The 24,525-nt window shown below is 32.9% G+C and overlaps 1 protein-coding gene across 1 annotated transcript in view; it reads right to left on the minus strand.

Annotated features, from left to right (window-relative positions):
- baz2bb (bromodomain adjacent to zinc finger domain, 2Bb) overlaps positions 1–24,525 on the minus strand; it is a 33,918-nt gene that overhangs the window by 8,076 nt on the left and 1,317 nt on the right. Inside the window, exons 3-22 of the mRNA XM_016541417.1 lie at positions 24,216–24,429; positions 22,111–22,203; positions 21,972–22,033; positions 21,723–21,788; positions 19,077–19,142; positions 18,475–18,519; positions 18,170–18,196; positions 15,735–15,800; positions 15,293–15,433; positions 14,016–14,270; positions 13,282–13,505; positions 12,038–12,112; positions 11,452–11,674; positions 10,567–10,629; positions 9,069–9,242; positions 7,089–7,350; positions 5,799–5,954; positions 5,562–5,722; positions 3,511–3,794; positions 1,061–1,196 (exon numbers count right to left, since the gene is read on the minus strand). Coding sequence (XP_016396903.1) covers positions 1,061–1,196; positions 3,511–3,794; positions 5,562–5,722; positions 5,799–5,954; positions 7,089–7,350; positions 9,069–9,242; positions 10,567–10,629; positions 11,452–11,674; positions 12,038–12,112; positions 13,282–13,505; positions 14,016–14,270; positions 15,293–15,433; positions 15,735–15,800; positions 18,170–18,196; positions 18,475–18,519; positions 19,077–19,142; positions 21,723–21,788; positions 21,972–22,033; positions 22,111–22,203; positions 24,216–24,429 — 2,793 coding nt within the window. The remainder of the gene's footprint in view (positions 1–1,060; positions 1,197–3,510; positions 3,795–5,561; positions 5,723–5,798; positions 5,955–7,088; positions 7,351–9,068; positions 9,243–10,566; positions 10,630–11,451; positions 11,675–12,037; positions 12,113–13,281; positions 13,506–14,015; positions 14,271–15,292; positions 15,434–15,734; positions 15,801–18,169; positions 18,197–18,474; positions 18,520–19,076; positions 19,143–21,722; positions 21,789–21,971; positions 22,034–22,110; positions 22,204–24,215; positions 24,430–24,525) is intronic.

Raw genomic sequence — 24,525 nt, forward strand, 5'->3', positions numbered from 1 at the left:
TATAAATAAAAACAGTATTCTTCCACCAAACAATGTAGTGCCTGGTGGTTGCCGAGCAACACACAGAAGTAAACAAAGCTGTATGTTTGTAGAGTAATTTACAACAGCTTCGAAAGCGGCTCAGCCAATCAGAATCAAGGACCGCAACTATCCGTTTTATAATAGGTAATTTAAATTACAAAATAAATGTAAGTGTAATCCATTACAGTTACTGAGAAAAAAATGTGTAATTAAATTAGTTACTTAAGAAAATGTTAAGGGTTACATCTGAATATTTTCACACACACAGATTTGATTGATTTCTTTCATAAATTGCATTGACTGCTCTAAAATATGACACATCAATGTTTCAGGAGTAGAATAGGACACATGCTTATTTGATAACCGTTTTATTTCCTATTTGGGTTTATGCATATGCTTTATTTTTTAAGATGAACTGTTTTTTTTTTTTTCGAAGGCATTGTTAGATGCTTGTCTTTCCTGTCATAGCTATGCAAAGATTTGAATTCAAAAACAGTATCATAGCTATTAAACTATTTCTTGTTATGATTTGTTGTTATGATCTTGTTATGATCAGTATTTAACCTCAGAATGATCTCAAAGTAAAAAGAGGTGCTAAAGTCTGATTTTGTGGTGGCCGTGCTTTAAAATTCAATTATTATATAATCTTAATTCAAACGATGAAGGATTTTGAAAGTCTCAGACTACTGTAAGGTTAAAATTGAAAGTCTGAGAGTAATCATTGTTGAGCACTACTGTAAGGATAACCCTGCCTGGTTTAAAAAACATTCATTAGAAATGTAGAAAAGTAATCAAATGTAATCAGTTACATTACTTTAATTAAATAATTGAAATAGTTACACTACTTGTAACTGGTAACCTGTAAGCTATTACATTTCCAAAGTAACCTTCCCAACACTGACTGCCAGAGAATAAGAAACTAAGATCTATAAACCACCACATAGATCTGAACTATAACACACAATCAACCTGAAAACCCAGCAAATCAATTCCCATCACAACTGCAGCAGTATTTACGCTGGACTCACAGCACACTCACCACTTTCATGATGGATTTCTCCCAGGCGATGGACTTGTGCAGCTGCTGTATGCATAGAGAGAGCTGACTGGCACTGCGCACCTCGCCGAGAGCTTTACGCCACTGTTTCAATCCTGGAGCCAGATCTTCCTCAGCCCTGCCACACACACAGATATTAAAGTACAGCACACTAGTGAAATTAAATTAAATGAAATAAAATTTAAAAAATTATTTCATAATAAATATGACCAGGGTCTGAAATTAACTTTTTGCCACCCCTGCCAATTGACCCTTCGCAGAGAGTTTGATTGACAGGCGATCTGACCAATCGTAACGCTGAATCTGCCATTTTGTCCGACAAACAAACCAGACAGGAGAGTAGATTAACGTCGGTGGAGTTGAATTTGAAAAACGGTGTGTATTGACGTCTTTCCGCGGTTGAAACAAGATACCCGATATGTTCATTCATGTTTATTTTGTGCTGTAACTAGTAAAGAGGAAGAGATGATCAGTTCACGTGCCGCTTGAACTGAGGAGCTACAGCGATCGGTCACGACACATTAAAGAGCCACAAAACACTATTTATTGTTTGAATTTCTTTAAAAAATGACAAAATTTGAAAGCTGAGACTTTGTTTCATACCAGAAGTAACCTGCTCTGTCTTGTCTGTCTGTGCGTTGTCAGTGTCCTCTTTGCTCCACAATGTATTTTTCACTGTGTGAGAACATGATGGCTTGTCGGACGTAGCAACAGTAACTAAGGGGGGTGGGTCTTTGCTAAGGGTCAATTGTGAGGGCATTTAATGCATTTACAGGTCATAAATATTTCTTACTGCCCATGAAACTGTATTTTGCATTTGCAATTTTTTATTAAATAAAAATAATACGATGCAAAAATATCTGTATATTTGTCCTGAAGACAATTCAATTATTTAGCATTTTTCCTTGCATCAGTGATGATTAGATTCTTTCAAATCTTCCTAAAGTTCTTACAAATTAATTTGTAAGCAAGTCAATGGCAGCTTTTATTCTGATTTGGTGCATGTTAATTTAGGAGCCTGGATATGAGCGTATTTCAGTAAAAACATAAAATGATCAATAACCCACATTCATTCTGATATAACCACAGTGCACAAGCTGAATGAGCAATCAGAGAGCAATCAGACTCAACTGTGTTTTGCCATTTTCCACAAATAGTGTCCATCGTTACTGTTTAAAAAGCATTAAGAGGCACAATTAATTTTTTCAATATTTTTCAAACAATTTTTGGATATTGGTATGTAAAACCTTTTATTTACTATAATTTATGCAATAATATTTATATAATTATTTATCAAATATTATCTATATAATATTATATGGGAAATATAATTTGATCAGTAACTACAAGCCAACATTTAGTCACAAAACTATGTATTCCCTACTGAGTGATGGCTTAATATAGGCTAAATTTTTAACTTTGTTACTATTATTATTATCATTTTTATTATTATTATTACTCAGAACTCTGACCTCTATAGTAATAATAATTATAAATAATATTGTTTTTCTTTTTTGAGAAGTATCAGATGTTAGTCTGTAAACTCTTTTATTTAATATAAATTATATAATAATATTTATACAATTATTTATATAATATTATCAAATATTATTTCTATTTTATGGGATAAGATGATAAGTAACTAAATAAAACAACACTTGGTCCCAAAACTATCTACCTCGTACTGAATGGTGGATTAATTTAGGCTAAATAATTCTTGCCTTTATAGATTTAAATTTTTACGTTTATTTAGAAATATATCACACCTCTTTTCGCTGACCATTTGTTAAAAATAAATAAATACATAATACTTATATAGTATATTATAATTAATAACAACAGCAACAATTATTATTAAAAACAATAATTATAATAATAATGACAATAATAAATAACTACATAATTTAAGTTATATTTAAATGTACTCAATTATTCTAATTAAATTCAATTATTATTATTAATATTTGTGATTAATTATTAATGATTATTAATAATAATACTATTATAACAAACAACAACAATATATATAACAATACAAATAATAGTAATAAACAAAAATCAAATTATTTAAATTTTATTTACATTTAATACAATTATTCCAATTAAATTAAATTATTGTTTTTAAAAATATATTATTATTACATGTATTTGTTTATTGTTGTTTTATTTGTAAGATTTTCAGGCTCTATTTAGTACCCTTTTTGTGGAAGTCTTTTCAAGAAGTACTTGCTTGAGGAAGGCAGATGACAGGATATAATGAGGCTGTGGTTATTGTAGATGTATGCTCATGCTTCACAACTCAGAAATGGTGTAGGTTGCAGTGTAAATGGGAGACGGAAGCCACAGCCATAAACCCACAGATGCACACAGCCAAAGTGAAGCATGAAGAGCGGCAGACGGGCTTGAGGAGCGTGTGAATCTGGATGACCTACCCGTCACCATCAGCTTTAGCAGGTGATGGCGCAGGGGCCGGTACTGAGACCGTTCCCACGTTATCCAGTCTGATCTGAATGGTGCTGCTTAAAGGGGTCTTCAGGTACCTTCGCTCAATGTTCCTCTCCAGCTCTGCCAGACGCGTCACTGCTATATCCAGAGGGTTGTTTGCTCGACGCAAGATGCCACAGTCACTCCTGTCTTCGCAGTTCTCCATGACAGGTTTGTGCTCGTAATACACCAGGTCTTCACTCTGTGACTGCGGCACTGGATGCATCCAGCCCTTTCAAACAAGCATGCTTTTCATATGCTTTTATTTACTGCACTTCAAATTAGAGACAATGTTGAAAAATTAACGCTCTTAACCTGGATCTTGACCTTACTTGTACTATGTTAACAAGATCCAGCACCTCTGTGTCATACTTTCTGGCTTTTTCATGTCAATTTCTGATATTTTTCTCTTTCATATTAAACCATGCCCCCTAGTGGCATTATTTGGACTTAATGTTAATGCTGATGTTGCTAAAGGGTTTATACTAACAAACTGGAAAAAGCCTTCCCTCCCAATTACTCTCACTGGATGCATGGCCTGTTATAGTTTATTCAAATATAAAAAAAAATGATTCACAATGTTCTTAAATGCAAAAATTTTTTATAGTATTTGGCAACCCAATCATACTTGAAAATGTATTAATAAACAGAGAGAACATGAAAAACTATTTTCCTGCTAGTTGGTTGTGATTCTATATGTAAAAATAAATTTTTATCCTTCTCAGTATTGTCTCAATTATTGGTGTATTTTATGTATATATGTACTTATTTATTATTATTATTTATTAGCATATCTATACACACACACACACACACACACACATACACACAAAGAGTAGAGCACAAAATAAAATAATAATTTCAATTGAATAATTAATGCTCGTAATACACCAGGTCTTCACTCTGTGACTCCGGCACTGGATGCATCCAGCCCTTTCAAACAAGCATGCTTTTCATATGCTTTTATTTACTGCACTTCAAATTAGAGACAATGTTGAAACATTAACACAATGTTCTTAAATGCAAATTTTTTTTATAGTATTTGGCAACCCAATCATACTTGAAAATGTATTAATAAACAGAGAGAACATGAAAAACTATTTTCCTGCTAGTTGGTTGTGATTCTATATGTAAAAATAAATTTTTATCCTTCTCAGTATTGTCTCAATTATTGGTGTATTTTATGTATATATGTACTTATTTATTATTATTATTTATTAGCATATCTATACACACACACACACACACACACACATACACACAAAGAGTAGAGCACAAAATAAAATAATAATTTCAATTGAATAATTAAAAAAAAAAGTTAAATATAATAAAATATTCATTTATTTATAATTAATTATTATTAATAATAATAATTGTAATTTAATTGTATACCTTATACACATATACATACAAATACATGTATATAAATTAATTCTAAAAATTAAATAAAATTTTTTTAAATAAATAATTAAAATAATTATTATTCCTAATATTAATAACAACTATTATTATTGTTAATAATAATAATGATGCTAGTAAATAATAATAATAATAATAATAATAATGAACAAACAAGAACTACTTATGCGCACAGGCAAAATTGTTAAAATTAAATAATTACAATTATTATTATTAATGATAATTATAATAATAATATACAAACAAACAACTAAATTTTTTATTGCATTTAACTTTTTCATAATTATTACAGTGGAATTATTTTAATTAAATTAGTTTCAGTTTCATATATATATTTAATATTTCTTTTTTTTTTAGCTTGGTGCAAACATACCTAATTGTATTTTGTGACTGTTTCAAAGAGTAAGAAATACTTCTGTCTGATCCAATCTTGATATTTCTGTTAACATGTCTGTTAACATAAAATGTTGATTTAATCTCTCTTGTTGAAAAGCATCAATAAAAAAGTTCAACTAAAACACGAACACTCTCATAGGCGCAAACGGTGGCCAAAATGTTCATCAAAATCCAGATTTCCTACCTTAACCTGCAGACTGGATGAGGAGACTTTGTGCTCCAGTTCCTTGACCTGCTGCAGGACACCGATGTCCATGTCCATGGCCTGTTCTTCCACACACCAGCTCTGGACAGTGTCCTCAGAGACCTGATTCTCCTCCAGCTCAGAGACGTCGATCACAGAGACTGGACACAGAGCGCAAGCTGAGAGCGCTGCACTCGAAGCATTTCAACAGGGTTTAGAGACACAACGAGCACCTACCATCTCTGTTCCTGCTGCAGACCTGCCCGATGTAATCCATGTGTTTCTGCAGCTGTTTCTGCAGCTGTTTCTCTCGGATCCCTCGGCAATGGCACGCTTTCTCTATGGATCGTAACTCCTCGATGTCCGTCACCTTCCACCAGCCAGTCAACATCTCTACAACACATAAACACAGCACAAAAAAACAGGTTTGTTGGGTCAGGTTGGAAAATATATACAACTTCATATTTTTCATTGTTCAATAGATTAAAACGATGATTTCAATTAAAGTAACCATCATTTTAATCAAACAGTCATTGGAATAAAGTAGATTTAAATTGTTTAAATGTATTAAATAAAATATAGTAAAATCTAGTTATCTTTTTTTCATTGATTCACACACATACTGTATATTACACTACCGTTCAAAAGTTTGGGACCAGTAAGATTTTTAAAGAAGATTTTTCAAAGTCTCTTCTGCTCATATATATATATATATATATACAGTATATATTCTTTATTAAAGCATTATATTAATTATACCGGTATATTAATTTATAATATACTACCATTCCAATTATAAATTAATACTTTTTGTTCAAGGATGCATTAAATTGATCAGAAGTGACAGTAAAGACATTTATAATGTTACAAAAGATTTCTATTTAAAACAAAAAATGCTGTTCTTTTGAACTTTTTTCATCAAATAATCCTGAAAAAAAAAATCATGGTTTCCATAAAAAGTAGCAAAAACGGTTTATTGTTATTATTATTATTATTGTTGTTGTTGTTATGAACAATAATAATAATAATAAGAAGAAAAAGTTCTTTAGAATGATTTCTGAAGGATCATGTGACACTGAGTAAAATTCAGTTTTGATCACAGCAATAAATTACATTTTAAAATATATTCACATAGAAAACAGTTATTGTAAATTGTAATATTATTTCACAATTTTTACTGTATTTACTGTATTTTTGATCAAATAAATGCAGCCTTGGTGATCAGAAGAGACTTCTTTCAAAAACATAAAAAAATATATAATATAATCATGTTTACAATATTCACCTAAATATATTTTAAATAAAACCTTTTAATATGAAAACGCCACACTGAGTCTTTGAACATCTCATGACGATTTTTAAGTGAGGACTTAAATTAATCCTTGAATCAGAACATTGACTCGACTCAGTCGAATGGAACTTTGAACTGATTCAAAGAAATGAATCAGACGGCTGTACTAAAAAAATAACAGTAATAATAAAATAAACCTCTTAAGACTCTCAAGATGTGTTATCTCCCAGCCTTACCTTCAGGAATAGGTTGAGGTGATGGGTAATCCTGGTTTTTATGCACCTCGATCACAGGTGAGGGTGTGGAGAGGGGTTTCTCCGCTGGAGACTCTGGGGAATCGCTCTTACTGTCGTTCAGGTTTCCACTGCCCTCCAAGGATGGGTGAACACCACTGAGAATCTGAGCCATGGAAACCCCAGAGAACATCATGTCTGGACTCAAATTTCCACTGGACCAAACACAGAAGGGCAGATCTATCATGGGCACGCCGGACCTCATCTGCAAACACAAAGGAACTGTTAGTCAAAAAACACAAATACAGAAAGAGCTAAATATATAAGGTCTACGCTGGGTTTCACAAATGGGGGTTCATGAGATGATGAAAAGCGAATAGTTAAACCGAATCTCATAATAAATTAATAAATGTAGCTGCACAATTAATCGAAATAAAACCAAAATCGCAATTCAGCTTAGTGAGAATATCAAATCAAAGGCTGCAATTTAATTAAGTATATGCGTTTTGGGAATGCAATGTACACTAGATTCACTTTATTTACAAGTTTGCATAATTTGCAACATTTCTGTGAATAGAAGTTTACAGAATTTCACCAATATTCCGCCAAAATAAAGGTTTTAGGATTTGAATGTTTGAAAGTGAAAAATGTAAAATATATAAATGTGACCCTGGACCACAAAACCAGTCATAAGGGTCAAGTTTTTTTTATATATCATCTGAAAGCTGAATAAATAATCTTTCCATTGATGTATGGTTTGTTATGATAGGACAATATTTGGTCGAGATACAACTATTTGAATATCTGGAATCTGATGGTGCAAAAAAATCTAAATATTGAGAAAATCATCTTTAAAGTTGTCCAAATGAAGTTCTTAGCAATGCATATTACTAATCAAAAATTAAGTTTTGATATATTTACAGTAGGACATTTACAAAATATCTTCATGGAACATGATCTTTACTTAATATCCTAATGATTTTTGGCATAAAAGAAAAATCAATAATTTTGACCCATACAATGTATTTTTGGCTATTGCTACAAATATACCCCAGCGACTTAACACTGCTTTTGTGCTCCAGGGTCACATATATTAGTACTGCAACTTAAAAAAGTATTATATTTTATATATAAATTACATATAAAATTATATCATATATAATATTATTTAATATATAGTATATTACAAATTATATATAAATATAATTATGAAATATTCATTTTTTTTACAGGACAAGTGTAACTTACAACAGTAATATATTTATATAATATTCAGTTTATCATTAAGAGCTGAAACAACAACAAGCCCTTTATACATGCAGCCCTATATATAAACAATAAAAAAAACAATCAAAACAAATTGCACTGAACAAAAATGATCATTTCTTCTTCTTCTTCTTATTATTATTATTTAAGTTAACTATAATAACCTGGTCAAGACTATGGAAGTTCATTTCTGCCACTGAATAAAAAATAAAACAAGGTAATTGCGACTCGTCTCACAATTCAGACTTTTTTTCCTCAGAATTGCATGATATAAACTTGCAGTTCTGAGTTATAAAGTCTTTATAAAGTTCATATAAATACTTTATAACTTGCAATTACGAATGTATATCTATCTCCCAATTCTACCTTTTTTTCTCAGAACTGCAGGATATAAACTTGCAATTATGAGAAAAAAATTGAATTGTGAGATAAAAAGTGGCAATTAACTTGTTTAATTTTTTCTTCAGAGTTGGAAACAGTTGTTTTGCTTCCATACAAGACACTCTGAATGTTGGCTTGACAGTATTGTCTGAAAGCTTAAAAAGGTTTAAAAAGTCTTGTACAGATTTTATAGGCAATTCTCCAGGATTTGGAACGACATGAGAGTGAGTAAATAATCAAAGAATTACATTTTTCTCAACTAATTCTGTAAAACAATCCTTTTCTGTTTCGGTTTAAAAGATTCCACTCGGTTTCTGTTGTTTCCTGTCTTCACACCATGATCTCATTCAGTCTCATTCTCTCACCCTCTCCGCTCTCCAGTCCCTGCACAAAGATCCCGCCACACTGCGGCAGAACCCAGTAGCGCCGTTTATAACGGTCCTGACCGAACATCACGGAGCGCAGGGAATGAGAGGCCTCGAACAGCTTCCGACGGATCTGAGTCTGCTGCTGGAAGAGAATCAATCAGACAGATGTATTCTATTTCACCTCTCTTTACTAAAAATATTTGGAAATATGCAAGCGGTCAAGTCATTTCAGCACACATTTAGTTACAGCAAGTATAGGCATGTTATCCTCCTGGGACCCAGCTATTAATTTTTGTCCTCTATAGAGGACGTTTGTTTTTAATGAATTTAAAGAGATTTTGCCTGTGGTGCCTTGCCTTCATTTTCTTAACTAATTCCTGATATCCTCTACGGATGACATACAATATCAAGATTTTTTGTTCTATATCTCTTATGCATTTATTGCAGGTCTCAGGTGGTTGTGCATTTTAGGCTGGTGTAATAATATCCAATCATAAAGAAAAGGACTGACTGTCATTCAGATTTATTCACATACAGACATGTAACCCTCTAAAGCAAATTTCTAAGGCATCATCATGATCAAAACATCATGAAAAACCTGTTGCACACAATCTACTACATGCCTTCTGTCGTCTGATTGATAGTTTAGACATTTGTAGTGAGTAAAAGGTCTTTTAGTGTAATTGTACAAACGTCCACCTTCAGCTCGTGCTCCACGTGTCTTTTTACAGTGACATTTTTGCAGATTTTTATGAAGTAAATGTAGGAATAACTGTATTATCGTTAGTAATATTTCACGATGAACAATTACTGGACTGAAGCAGCTTAGGTTTACTTAATTATCCATAAATCTTTTTTTTTTTAGAAAATGTCTCAAATATGATCATCAGGCTTTTGAGGAATGTTTTTGTTCATCTCTCAATCATCATTGTATTGCATTGCATTATATGTTTTGTTCATAAAACTTGAAATCTCATCTTACTAAGACATTATGGGGAGATATAGAGTGACGACTGATGTTTGTATCATTTAGTCTGCTAATACTGAGAAAATGTCTCAAATATGATCATCAGGCTTTTGAGGAATGTTTTTGTTAATCTCTCAATCATCATTGTATTGCATTGCATTATATGTTTTGTTCATAAAACTTGAAATCTCATCTTACTAAGACATTATGGGGAGATATAGAGTGACGACTGATGTTTGTATCATTTAGTCTGCTAATACTGTTATAAAGATCTCATTGATTTACATTACAAGCATCAGAATTTCGGCTTATTTTTTGGCCATATAAATATCAGCATCTGCACCAAATTGCTATTTTTGCTCAGTTTGGGCCTCTGAATAAAACTGAGGTGTTCTTCCTCCATATTCTCACTATATCATACGAGCCATAAAAGCCTGAAGTATCAAATGATACTCAACAAAAAACATGTGGTGAGATTCACATCCTGATATTCATTTACCTTGCTGAGCTTCTCGATCTGTCTCTCCAGCTCTTCAGTGCTTGTGATTTGATCACCTTCGTCCTGCAAAACAAGACCAAGAACAGCTGACACGCTGCTAAAACATCACCTTTGAGAAACTTTTAGAGCTCAAAACCTCCTTCTCAGTGCAAAAAAGAGATCACTACTAAAACTAAACTGCAAAAAATGACTCCTCCTGAACATCTAACATCAGATAAACACATTTCGAACACATACATTTGGGTCATTACGTATCAAATCGACCAAATTTCAGAAACTTCCCCAGATACAATTTTTGATTTTGTTCATATTTTTTCTGAAGAAAGATAAATAGATAAGTATTACCAATATGCAAAGTGACCACATTTGTTTTTCGACCATTGAAAATGGGTTAAAATTCAACAATCTGCACACAAAGCCGCATCAAAATCTCCATATATCTGGGAATGAACCATGTAAGGCCATAAAAATGAAAATGAAAATGTTGTCAAGAACCAAAATCTAAAAGGATATTAAGATATCTTTAATATTTTTTGATATAAAGACATGCAAACTTTAGGAAAAAAGTGCTTTTTCCCATTTTTGAACTGTCCCCATTGGCATTTAATGCAACAAGTATTGCTAAAGTCTACAGATTTTACTAATAGACCCACCAATCTCTGTGTAAAAATAACATAATGATGCTGCCATCTTTCTGAGGTCATTTCTCCTACCCTGTAATTTGGCTCCAAATCTCAGGTGACCATTGTAAAATACAAAATACAAAATAGTGGATTACTCCGTAAACATTCATCCATGGCATTTAATATTTTGGCTTTCTTCTTCATTTATGTATTTCTTTCACCAAAGAAAAAAATGATCAAAATCAAAATGAAAACACTCTACCTCATCTTCACACGCCTCGGCTTTCTTCCCTTTCTTCCCACCAAAATCGTCTTCATCCTCATCCTCCTCTCCCTGTTCATCGCTGTCATCGTCTTCCTCATCATCTTCGTCACTCTCTCCTCCTTTGCGCTTGCGTTTACGGCTGTTCACAGCGAACTGAGCCTCCTCTCCTCCAACGCTGCTCTCCCGCTTTCCCGTCCTCTTAGCATAGATGCTTCTCAGTCTGAAGAACAACAACGGCCAAAAGAACATGATGCATTACAATCTAGCTGAACAGAACATCATAATCACATTATAACTAGATATAGCATTATAACAGTGCTTTTTATTCTGAGTAAATGAAATGCTGCAGCAGTAAAATGACATTGTTTTATGAATAATTTCCTAATATTCAAATGCAGGGTGAATGAAATATGATTGCAATAGTATATCTTTATATGTCATATTAAAAAATTGGGAACTGTGTATTATGGACCACAGGAAGACTAGTGACCACTATGTGAAATTTCATTCGTGTTTTACATTATTAGGGAAGATCAGTAAGGAAATATGTGTGTTTATGTGATGGCATAAACAAGTGTCTTACTTCCGCAGGTTCCCCTCAATCACCCACTTGTCTCGTCGCAGGTTAGTCATATTGTCGATGTTTTTGTCGATCTCACTGTGCAAAGATGACAAATAAAATTGAAATCTTGTGCATGAAACACACTGATATTTATAAGCACATTTAGAGATAGGTGGTATGACGAAAATCTTAAAATATAAGTTGTAATTTTATATCACAGGTAGTTACAGTATGCATATATATATATATATATATATATATAAAATTTGATAATATTGTAATTATTTTATTTAAATAATATTATTTCTATTTTTATATTTATTCATATTTATCTTTTTAGTAATATAATAATTCTAATAACATACTATGTGTGAACACACACACACACACACACACACACACACACACACACATTATCTTGTCCTGTGTTGCGCACTTGGCGACTGTACCCCTAAACAGCAGCCAGACATCTCCCCCGGGTCATCAGTAATGAGCATTCTCCATCATCTCGACTTCCATTCACTCTGCTCAGTGATTACACAGCACGGCCTAATGCTGGGCTGGTTTTACTTTATGTACACACGCACAAATATACACACACCAGTGGAGTAGAGTGGATTTCTGAAAAAGGAGGCAAAGTCCCATTTGGTTTTTACATCCCAATGTAAATTCATGTTCCAGTTAATTTGATGTTTACATGGTGTTGGCTTGTACTTAGCAAATGTGTAACATGATGTATGTAAGTCACTGAAATAATGGCAGGACTACAAACTTTATTTGTTTTCACTTGTATATTGAATTGAGTTTAAAATTTTGTTTTGGTCCTCCTGCTATATGGTCATTCTTAACTATGTTGTGCTGTCTGGCCTGTTTTTATGTATGTTATATTTTATGTATTTTTTGTATATGTTATATTCTCCTCTAATCTTGCTCCTCTGGTAAGCACTTTGGTCAGCCTAGTGGCTGTTGTAAATGTGCTATATGAATAAAATGACCTTAAACTTGAACTACAAACTAGGTGTTTCAGGTAAGTGTCGACTTTTTAACTTTGCAGATCAATTACATGCACAAACAGCTATACTACATACTAAAGGAATGGTCAAAAAAAAAAAATGCATAAACTGTGCCCTTTAAAGTATATATTTTTTTCTGCCATTGCACAGCTTATATGGACATTTTGCCTGGTCCATTCTCTAGTGCAGCATCAGTTTTCCACTCCAGTTCCATCATAAGCATGCAGAGCTAATGAAGTGAGATGAGCGCACCTGACCACACTCTTGCTGCAGGACAGCTCATTGACCAGGAAGGCCAGTATAGAGGCTTTTTGAGACGGCGTGTGGGCCTGGAAAGCTTTGGTCTTTAAGCTTTCAGCCAGAGGCGCTAGTTCAGTCTGTCCACAGTGAGCTTCCATATAGATCTGCAGCACCTCGGACACATTGTCCCTGTTCAGGCCGAGGTTAGTCACATGGTCTCCGAGAGCAGTCTTAGCCTGAAGTGTTCAAAACATCCAAACAAAAGAACAGAGCGATCCAATGAGGAACTCATTGTGACAAAGGCCACGAGTTAAAATGCTCAAAGAGATTTGAATAATCATGGTAATTGAAAGGCATGGTTAAGTCGTTTAATTTCGGAGTTTCTTCAGGCGGGCAAATGGCTTTTTATTAAGACTGTGAACGCATGTGAGATTAGTGCAGAGCATCTGCTGAGGGGCTGAACTGAATTCTTGCTCTTCATGGGAGATACTGAGCTTAAAGTAGAGCAGCAGGAACTGCCCACGAGGGAATACTCTAGGATCAGACAGACTCTGCGCTGATTTTATGACATTCAAATGAGAAAATAAATAAATAAATTGACATAATATGAGATAGAATCATGTATATTGACAACTTGCTGATTAATGATTGAAAAAGGTGACTAACAATAATAATAATACTAACAGCTGATCAGTTAGTAATGATCAGTTTCTGTAAATCTACGCATGTGATTGCTCAGGTCTCACCCTGTGTCCTGCAGGGAGTCCTGGGTCACAAACAGCAGCAGACAGCATGCGCACCAGCAGGTCCTGGATGAAGCCCATGCTGTCACCCACATTCAGCAGCCCTGCCTGCAGCACACCGAGTGACGGGACGTCAGCGCTGAGGTCAAACCCCAGGACCTTTCCAAAACAGCGCAGGAACTGCATGACCATTAGACAGTCTGAGAAACATCCTCCCGGCAACAGCAGACCCGCTATCCTTGACAGCGCCGGCAGAGGCTGCACATGGAGAGAGAGACACAGAAGAGCAGTTTATTATTGGACAGTTGTGTGCCTAGTATATGTATGTGGTTGCTATGGTGTTCTGGATGGTTTCTAGTACATCTAGGTGGTTCTTATGTTACTAGGCGGTTGCTAGGGGGATTTTTGGAATATCTGATTGTCATATACACTACCGGTCAAAAGTCTGGAATAATTAAGATTTTTAAAATGTTTTTAAAATAAGTCTCTTCTGCTCACCAAGACTGCATTGATTGGATTGAAAAATACAGTAAAAACTGTAATATTGTGAAATATTATTACGATTTAAAATAACTGTTTTCTATGTGAATATATTGTAAAACGTAATTTATTTATGAGACGCAAAGCTGAATTTTCAGCATCATTACTCGTGATATCCTTCAGAAATCATTCTAATATGCTGATTGAAGTTGATCTGATTTGAATTGATTAATTATTATTGATGCTAAATTATTTATAATGGTTCTTATTATTATCAATGTTGAAAACGTTTTTGCTGCTTAAAATAGAAATCTTTTGTAACATTATAAATGTCTTTACTGCCACTTTTAATTAATTTAATACATCCTTGCTGAGCAAAAGTACTAATTTCTGCTTAAAAAAAACTTGAATAGTAGGGTACTACAATTTCCACAAAAATATGAAGCACAACTGTTTTCAACATTGATAATAATCATAAATGTTTCTTGAGCAGCAAATCAGCATATTAGAATGATTTCTGAAGATCATGTGACATTTTAACATATATTCACACAGAAAACAGTTATTTTAAATTGTAATTATGTTTCACAATTTTACAATTTTTACTTTATTTTTTAGCAAATAAATTCAGCAGACATAAAATTATAATAATAATTATTCAAAACTTTTAGCAGGTAGTGTACAGGAAAACCATTAGTCCGATTGACTTTGTTTGGTGCCACTAATTGCGCAGAAATTCTGCACTTAATCTTTATATTTGGTTGTGTATAAAAAAGGATTCAGTGGCTGCTGTGATTCACCTTGTGGTCAGACAGACACATGTCTTCATTGGGTTTGTTCAACTCTTTGGCCATCTCCAGCTCCAGCCGTCTGAGCTCCAGTCTGCGCTCCTTGTTCAGTCGTTTCTCATCTCGTTTCTCCAGTTTCAGTCGCTCTTTGTCCTGCAGAAACATTTAAGAAGATTTGACAAACCTTGTGTGCCAATTGCGCTCCTTGTTCAGTCGTTTCTCATCTCGTTTCTCCAGTTTCAGTCGCTCTTTCTCCTGCAGAAACATTTAAGAAGATTTGACAAACCTTGTGTGCCAATAAGACTGATCTACTCATTCACAGTCTATATGATTGAGCGGAAGAAGGATCAGAGGGAAGAGAGACACTAAAGGAGAGATGAGGCGAGAGAGAATAAGAGGAGATGAAAGGAGGAAAAGAGAATGATGAAACGATAAAAGGAGCTGTATAACATGCCTCAGCTTTCTTCCTGGCCTCTATCGCCTTCATCAACATCACATGCTGCCGACGTCTCTCCCGCTCCTACAACAACAAACACACAGACATCAGAGAAAGAACAGAATAAACTAAAGAAACAAAACTATACAGGAAAGAATGAAAGAACAAACAAAAGAAGAGAACAAATGAACAAATTAACGAACATGAATTAAAAAATAAAACAGAATGAAAGCAAGAAAAAAATGGAAGTAAAAAAACGAAGTGAGCAAAAACAAATAAAGAAAACAAAAGAATTAAATTTTAACAACGTTAAAAGAACACAAAAATAAAACAGAAATAAAAGAGAAAGCAAATACAAGACGGAAGGAAGGAAGAAAGAAAGAATTAACAAAAATAATGAAAGAAAAACTGAGTGAACAAAACAAGAAAAAAAGAAAAATAAACAAAATAATAAAAAAAATTAAAGAACAAATGAAAGAAAAATAAAGAAATTAAACAGAAAAGACAGAACAAATAGGAAAAACAAAGACCAATAAAATAAGGAAAGAGCAAAAGATCTAAAGAACACAACAAATGTGTTAACAAAACATCAAACAAAACAAACAAAACATCAAAAGAAAAACAAGAGAAACTTAAAACAATGAAACAGAACAAAGAATGAAAGAAAGTAAATGAGAAACAAACAAAAGACAGACAGAATAAAAGAAAGAACACAATTGCGACAGGCGTGTTGTTTACTGAATAATGTAATCGTGGCAGAAGCGTGAAGATTTAGTGAAGCTTCAGCAGGTTGAGAGCTGAGAGTCTGCAGCACTACAACAGATCTGTTAACCAGCGGAGTCGCCACTTCCTAAACATCTTTATGAAGCACGAGTTATTCCAGGTGTTATGTTTCTACAGGCAGCTTGAGGGCTTTAGTGCAGGACAGACAGGGAGAGAGACATGAACGAGTCCACGGAAATCTCCAAATGCCCTCAGTACATTATATCAATATTTAAACAAGATACAACAGACTTTAAAACATTTACAAATGAAAAACTGATCCAAATGGAAACGGTTTTCAGCTGCTGAGTGGCAAGCTTTAGGAAATTATTTCATTGTCTGTTTTAAATCTAAAACAACACATACGCTTCAGGGGCTGGATGTTCCTAAATATCACAAACACAAGAGGCCACGCAAATGAAAAACAAGCTAGAATCAGAATGAATGTTATCATGATATTGAGTTGGAGGCTTGATGATATGAAGCTGCGTGAACACACACAATCCAGTTTCCACCAAGACAGATGGAAATATTGTAACTGATGTCTGTTAACAGATATAGAGATTACGGCTCTGTTCCAAAACAGTGAGCTGCCTTTTAAGGGAGCACGCTAACTGAAATTAAACCCTCTACATCACAATCAAGTCCTTCATATGACAAGTCCTGATGGCTCCCTAATTTGCTTATAAAATATCAATAAAAACACAAATAGCAATTAAAACACAAACGTCAGGTAAAATTAATTGAATTGAACTTTATAACTTACATAAATACTTTTCAGTACTGTATGCAGTCTTGTTAATGTTAATTAAAACCATAAAAAAAAATAAAAAATATAATGGTTTTAGTGGTTTTATGAAAGAATCAAGAATTACACACACACATATATATATATATATATATATATATACATACATACATGCAGTATATAAAACATTAAATAAAATTTAGCATAAATATTGGATGAAAACTTAAAAATTGGAAATGTTGCTTTGGCAACTAACTGAAATAAATAAGTTTAAGTACTAAAATTAACTAAAATAATAAATAGTAAAATATTAAATGAACATTGAAATATTAAATAAAATTCAAAAATTATAAAAATGACAAATGCACATAAAATGACTAAGAATAAAATTAAAACAAATTTTTTTTGAAAATATTAAAATATAAAATAAAAATATAAAGAATATTTAAAAATTCAAGATATCAGCCAATTCAAAATATCAATAAATACTAAAATAGTATGTAAATGCTAAAACAACAATGCTGCATGAATTACATTCATAATTTACCTATAAAATACGATAATTTCTCTCTTTTTGTCTGCCATCTTTAATGGATTTTGCAATGCATTCTTCTAGCAATGCATTATGGGATTGCCTACTCTGTAAACAATAAATGTGATGTTGTCTTTGAATTTGGCCAGAAGATATCTTAAAAGAAATATGCTTTTCAGGACCGTGTTTATGATGCCTAAAAATGCTTCCTACATAGGCAGCTCACTAAGTTTCAGAAAAGAGCTCATTTGTCTCTCCTTCGGCAGGCAGATGAAAGCAGATGCGGGGCGTCATGCAGGAGGAATGCAAGCGCAGTCAAAGCAGTCAGTTGCACGTGCAACACGGAGCAAAACACCCGAATCACAAGCTTTTCACAATGTGTTAGATGATGAAAAGTAAACATACCCATACCATATCTAGTCTATGTCTCTCCAACTCCTGCGAGAGTTGGCAAAGGCAAGAACAAAAATAAGTAAATAAATCAATGCATACAACCTTATTGAGCAACTCCCCAGTAGACTGATTACCCACAATACATTTAGAGCAATAGCTGAGCCAAAAAAAGAGAGAATTCTTACAATAATAATGACAGAATTAATTTTTGGCTAAACTATTCCTTTAAATTAATCACATAAAAGAATAAAAGCAGCAGAGATTTGAGGCATTATTCAGTGAAATACTGTTTGTGAAGGAGATCTGAAGACGTCTGTTTATACCTGGTGCTTCAGGATGATGGCCTGCTGTCTGCGCAGCTCCTTCTCCTTCAGACGGAGATATAAATAAATTAAAACATGCAAATATTCCCTTATTTCCATTACTGAGATGGGAGAGAGAAAGAGATGCAGATGGAGGGATGTCATAAACAGATAGGATTTTCTCCATTTATTTCCGTGGTATATTGAAATGCCTGGGTTTTATCGCCACAGACTCAATCTCTCACAGAAACACATCCAAATGGTTATAAAAATGTGCACTAGTCCAGTTTCTGAATTTTTTTATTAAGGCATATTTTTTTTGCATCCTATAATGTTTCTAACCATATAAAACACACAATGTGTCATACAATATTTCACCCGAATCGTTTAACTTGAAATATAGCTCAATTGTAACAATTATTGCTGTTATCTGTAAAATCAAATCACTCACATGGTGTATTTTTGTCCCATGTAACCTAATGTCTAACTTTACTCTTATTGAGTTCATATATGTAATACATAGTAAGGAGAGACGTTGAATCAGATATTGAGATAAACTGCTCGCAGTAAATAATTCAGTAAATCAATAAATGCATCAATTGCTAAAAAAAAAAACAACAAACCTTTATTCGCTTTTCAGCTTCTAGTATTTTAGCATTTGCAGCCTCTTCTTTCTTTTTTCTTTTAGCCTGTGAGAAAACAAAAAAACATATTTGACAGAAGTTATATAAATTAATATATTAATATAACATAAAATATTTGACGTAAGTTATTTAACTTGACCAGTAAATGTTTGAATGCGTAGTACAGTATGAATTAAAGATGCAATAAGCAAACTTATATCTCAATATTTAACAGCCTTCTAATGATATTTGATAGACAATCCATATTTATATATTGTTCTACTGAAATCAGAGGAAACATCGTTCAAACCAAACAGTCATTGTAGAGAAGTAGATTTAAAATGCAATACAAAAAAAAAATAATCAGGGTATATTTTAATGTCACCAACCAGCCTAAATTCATATTCATTACTAGATAACAGATTTTTAAAAAACTCTCTGAAGTAGACTGTTAAACCTATTCTAGGAAGGAATGGCTGATTAATATTATAAGCATGTGCTTCAGTCATCTTTATTCCAGTCAATTAAAATGGGAAAACACAAGCAGCGCAATAAAAGTGCTTTAAACTCTGAAAGAATAAATTAAATTCACATCTAAATTATTGCAATTAGTCGTTGTGTTGAAAGCAGTTAGGGTTGATTAAGTGACTGTGCCAATTCGAAATATGATCATAATGCTACCTGTTTGTCTTTACATGTTAAATATTAATATGGATGCTTAAAGAGGAATATATGTTTCATTTCAGTGTGACTGTCTTTGACTGGAGACAAAACTGTGTCATTCCTGTTGTGACATGGGTGTCTTTATATTTTATACACATTACCAGTCAAAAGTTCAGAGCCAGACACATCTCATTTTTATTAATACTGTTTCCCCTAGTTCAAATTAATAGTGAATTCATCAGAACCGATGACAATGCTGGCACTTTCCGATCCATTACAATTAAAATTTAAATTAAATTTAAATTTAATTCATTTTGCATGTAGATCATTTATATTTGTATTACATTTATACTATTTTCATGTATTTAATTGTACTGTATATAAGCTTTGTAAAAATGTATATATATTCCTAAGTAGTTATAAAATTTCCCACAATTCAAAATAATAGTGAAGTTATTAAACTGATGACAAAGCTGGCAGCTTTTTCACCAATTTCTGCTCAATTTCATTTTTTTAATTAAACTATTAGTTGCATGTATATAATTATATTTGTATTATATTTATACTATTTTCAAGTATGTATTTGTACTGTATATAAGCTTCATAAAAATGTGTATATAAATACCTTCAAAATTTCCAACTTCATATTTACATATTTCCAAATTTCTATTTACTATTATTTTAAATTTATACTATACTGATTTATATTATTAGTACATGAAAGTTTTTAGGTTTACTCCATATAACCCTTTTAAAAAGATATTTTTAAATATTTATATCTGCTTATAAGTACCTGTAAAATTTCCCACACAAAGCTGGCAGCTTTTCCATCAATTTCCGATCAATTTCGTTTTTTGTTGTTGTTTTTTTGCCGCTTTATAGGCTTTGAACGGTTAAATACACACACTTATACGTGTCAAAATGCCCGTCTTTGCAAGTATCCTCGTAAACACAGTAATTTAGCAAACAGCTGAGAAAGAAAACACACGTGTAACATTGGATCTGGGCAGCTCTTAAAGTGACAGCAGTGTCTGTCATTCATGTTCATCAAACAACAAAAGAGAGAAAATCTCTCACTGCTCTTGACTAAATCACTTTTGTAGCTTTAATAAGAAGAAATATATATTTAATTTACACAGTGAAGAATATGCAGTGTTTTTATACATTTAATTACTTTATACAATTAATTAGCATTTCTTATTTATCTGTTCTACTGTAGTTTTTTGTGCTATTGCTAGTAATTAGTCTATTATTCTTTTTGAATCGCTGACTGTTTACTTGTCTTCAGTGAGATTTTTTATTATTATTATTTAGGCTAATATTAGTTTCTTTGTGATATTGACACTGGTGACAAAAATTATAACATTTCTATGGTATCAAAATGTTTGATATCATAATGACCTTATTTAAAGCAAAAATAATATATATTGTTACCGTGATATAAAATTACTCATATCGTGATATAAGATTTTGGTCATATCACCCACCCCTACTGTATATAAGCTTTATAAAAATGTATATATAGGTAGCACCAAAATTTCCCACATTTCAAAATAAAAATAAATTGATATTTACTATTATTAATTTAAAATTAATTTTATTATTAAATACATTTCATGTATTTAATTTTACTGCATATAAACTTAAAAATATATTTTTCAATATTTATAAAAAAGTACCTGTAAAATTTCCCAAAGCCGGCAGCTTTTCCATCATTTTCTGCTCGATTTCAATTAATTTTTAATTAAAATATTAGTTTTGCATGCAGAAAATATATATTTGTATTTATTTGTATATATAAGTATTTATTTGTACTCTTTATAAGCCATTTTTAAATATATTTTTAAATATTTATACATATTTATAAGCACCTCCAAAAATTCGCACACTTCACAATAATAGTAATTTTTTTAAATTAAACTATTATTTGTAGTAGATAATTTACATTTGTATTATATGTTACACTATATATAAGCTTTTTACCTCCAAAATCTGCCGAGCACGGAGTTCCTTCTCCAAACGGACCTGCTGGATTCTCTTGAACTTCTCCTGTTTAAGAAGCGGGAATGAGAGAGAATGAGCTGCGGTCTGGATTTTCAACAAGTATCTTATGCATCATCCCCTGAAGGTAAAGGCTGATCTGAAGTGTCAAAAGCAACAATGCATGCACAAACACAAACACAAACAATAAGTGGACAGGAAACATCATGAGAAAACGTGGATGTTTCTGACCTGCTGTTTCAGAATCTTCATTTGTTCCTTGTGTTTCCGCCGTTCTTCTGCTGCCATGATTGCTAAAAGTCCACAGGAAAAGGTGAGTGGGTTTATCAAGTGTAGTAGAAACTAGAAACTAAATAAAGCTCCAGCTCACCTTGCTGTCTCCTGGCCTCTTTGGCCGCTTGTGCCAGCGCCTGCTTCTCCAGCTTACGCCTCAGCTTCATCTGAGCCGCCTGCCGCGCCATTTCTGCCAGAGACACGAGAGCTTTAGAGCTCAGTTAATATACAGCAATGCTATACAAGTCCAGCTATAGACAGGGTTTCTGCACGTCTTAAGACTTTTTAAGTACATTTAAGACTTTTTAAGACCTTTTCAAGACCAATTAAAGAAAATTTAAAGAATAAACTGAAGGGAACACAATATGCAAATATCTAAGGAGAAACACAATGATTTGAATTAGAAGCACTTTTTTTAAATAGCTTAACTAGAAAATGGAAATAACTTTTACTGTACCTTCTGATCACACTGCACAAAAGTGACGTTCTTCCTCAGTATTTTTGTCTTGTTTTCCAGTGCAAATGTCTAAAATTTCTTAAATCAAGATGCAAAAATGACATACAAGTCGTCTTGTTTTCTGAGAAATTTATCAAAATGAAGTTCATTTATAATAATAAAAAAAGGACAAATATCTGGGCTCAGAAAAATCAACTAGATTCAAAGGGTAAACAAGCTCATTCACAATTCACAGATATTTGGTCTTGTTTCAAGCATAAACTCTCTTAATTTTATTCAATTAGTCAAAAAGCAAGACTTCATAATTTCATTTTGAATCTCAAGTAAATTTAAGGATGTTTAGATATTTGTATTGGAAAACAAAATAAAAATACTTACAAAGATATTCAGTTATATTTTTTAATTATTCAGTTATTTTTATTATATTTTTGCAGTGCATGCAACATTTAACACCATGACTTTACGAATTTAAGACTTTCTGCTCCGGATTTAAGACCTCTTAATTTGTGAAAGAGCAAATTAAGACTTTTTAAGACCTACAGAAAAATTGTATAGAGAACAAATGAATTAGGGTTGTAACGATGCACCCCGAGCCGGTTGAAAATCGATTAAAATATGTGACAATTTAAGTCGGTTGAGATGTTAAACAAACTACAATTTAATTGGGGGTGGGAGTTTATATGAATGTATCTCTGAGGGGAACGGACTGTCTTCAGAAAAGTCCATATGGTCTTTTCTTTTCATCTTGCCTCTGAACAATGCATATTAAAGTAGTGTTCATAAGAGCAGCTGCTTTGTTTACAGCGGTAACCCAGGAAACACTGTATCTGCTGTTCCATAAGCACCACCTGCTGGCAGAGAGTGAATCTGCGTCTCATTCAGCTCGTCTGCTGTTTTTGTTTCGTTCAGATATGTTTTATGTAGCATCATTTTACAATCCTAAAGTCAGACCATTCTGTTTTTGCTTTAAATTTCGAAATTATACAATCTAAATTAAATAAAAAACTGCTCATGCTGCATGTACGCAGAATCTTTGTTTGAATCATGATTAAAATGCAGTGGTTGCCTCTAACTGAATGGAAAGAGCACAGGCTAAGCCTTAGTTTGTTATATGAAGAGATTTATTTGTTTTGGGATTTGTTTTCAAATTCCAGTTTAGCTTTGTTATGTGACATTTCAGTTTCACAAAGAAATGTGAAAATATTGTTAGAAAAATAGTGAGAAAATTGTATTATGAAATCGGTATGAATTGAGTGAATAATTACATCCCTACTTCTTATGTGTAGATTCTTCAAAAAAAAAAAAAAAAAAAAAAAAAATTTTATTTTTGGGAAGAAACTCACAGATAAAATGACAAGGATTTTTATCATTGCCCATGCACTTTGGCCTAAATGTCTGCCATTTTTTATTTTATATGTGTTGAGGTGTAAGAGGTGTTATGTTTCTGCACTCTTCCATTTTTATCAAATTAAGAAAAAACTTTGTCTAAAAACAATTTTTGTGATGGTTTGTATTTTTTGTGCTCTGTATGGAACATCAATGCCTGTTTAAGTGATGAACTCCATTACTTGTGCTTGCTTTCAGACATGATAACCTACGAAAGAAAGAATTTTCATTTTGGGTGAATGAAATCTTTTAAAACATTCTAAAATCTTAATTTCAATTTGCAAGGTTTAAGTTTCACACGTTTGCTAAATTAAAAGAGAAAATGAGTGCATCTGTTTCTTGGTTTGTGTCAGCGGTACCCTGGGCCTCCAGTCTGCGCAGTAGTTTGGCCTCAGAGGTGCTGAGAGCATCGGCTTCACCCTCGTCAGGCGCTCTGGCTTTCCGGCGAGAGCGAGCGGAGTCAGCGGCACGATTACCCAGAGCGTCAAGATTCTTGAGACGACCCCGTCGACCTTCCATCGCCAGAATACGAGGAACCACTTCCTCCTCCTTCAGTAAGCACCACTGTAACCCCTGAAGAAGACAACAACAGTGTTTAGAGCAGGGCTGCCCAAACTCGGTCCTGGAGGGCCGGTGTCCTGAAGAGTTTAGCTCCAACCCTAATTAAAC

Source organism: Sinocyclocheilus rhinocerous, unplaced genomic scaffold (genome assembly GCF_001515625.1).
Source record: "Sinocyclocheilus rhinocerous isolate Xijiao unplaced genomic scaffold, SAMN03320098_v1.1 scaffold818, whole genome shotgun sequence".
Lineage (NCBI taxonomy): Eukaryota > Metazoa > Chordata > Actinopteri > Cypriniformes > Cyprinidae > Sinocyclocheilus > Sinocyclocheilus rhinocerous.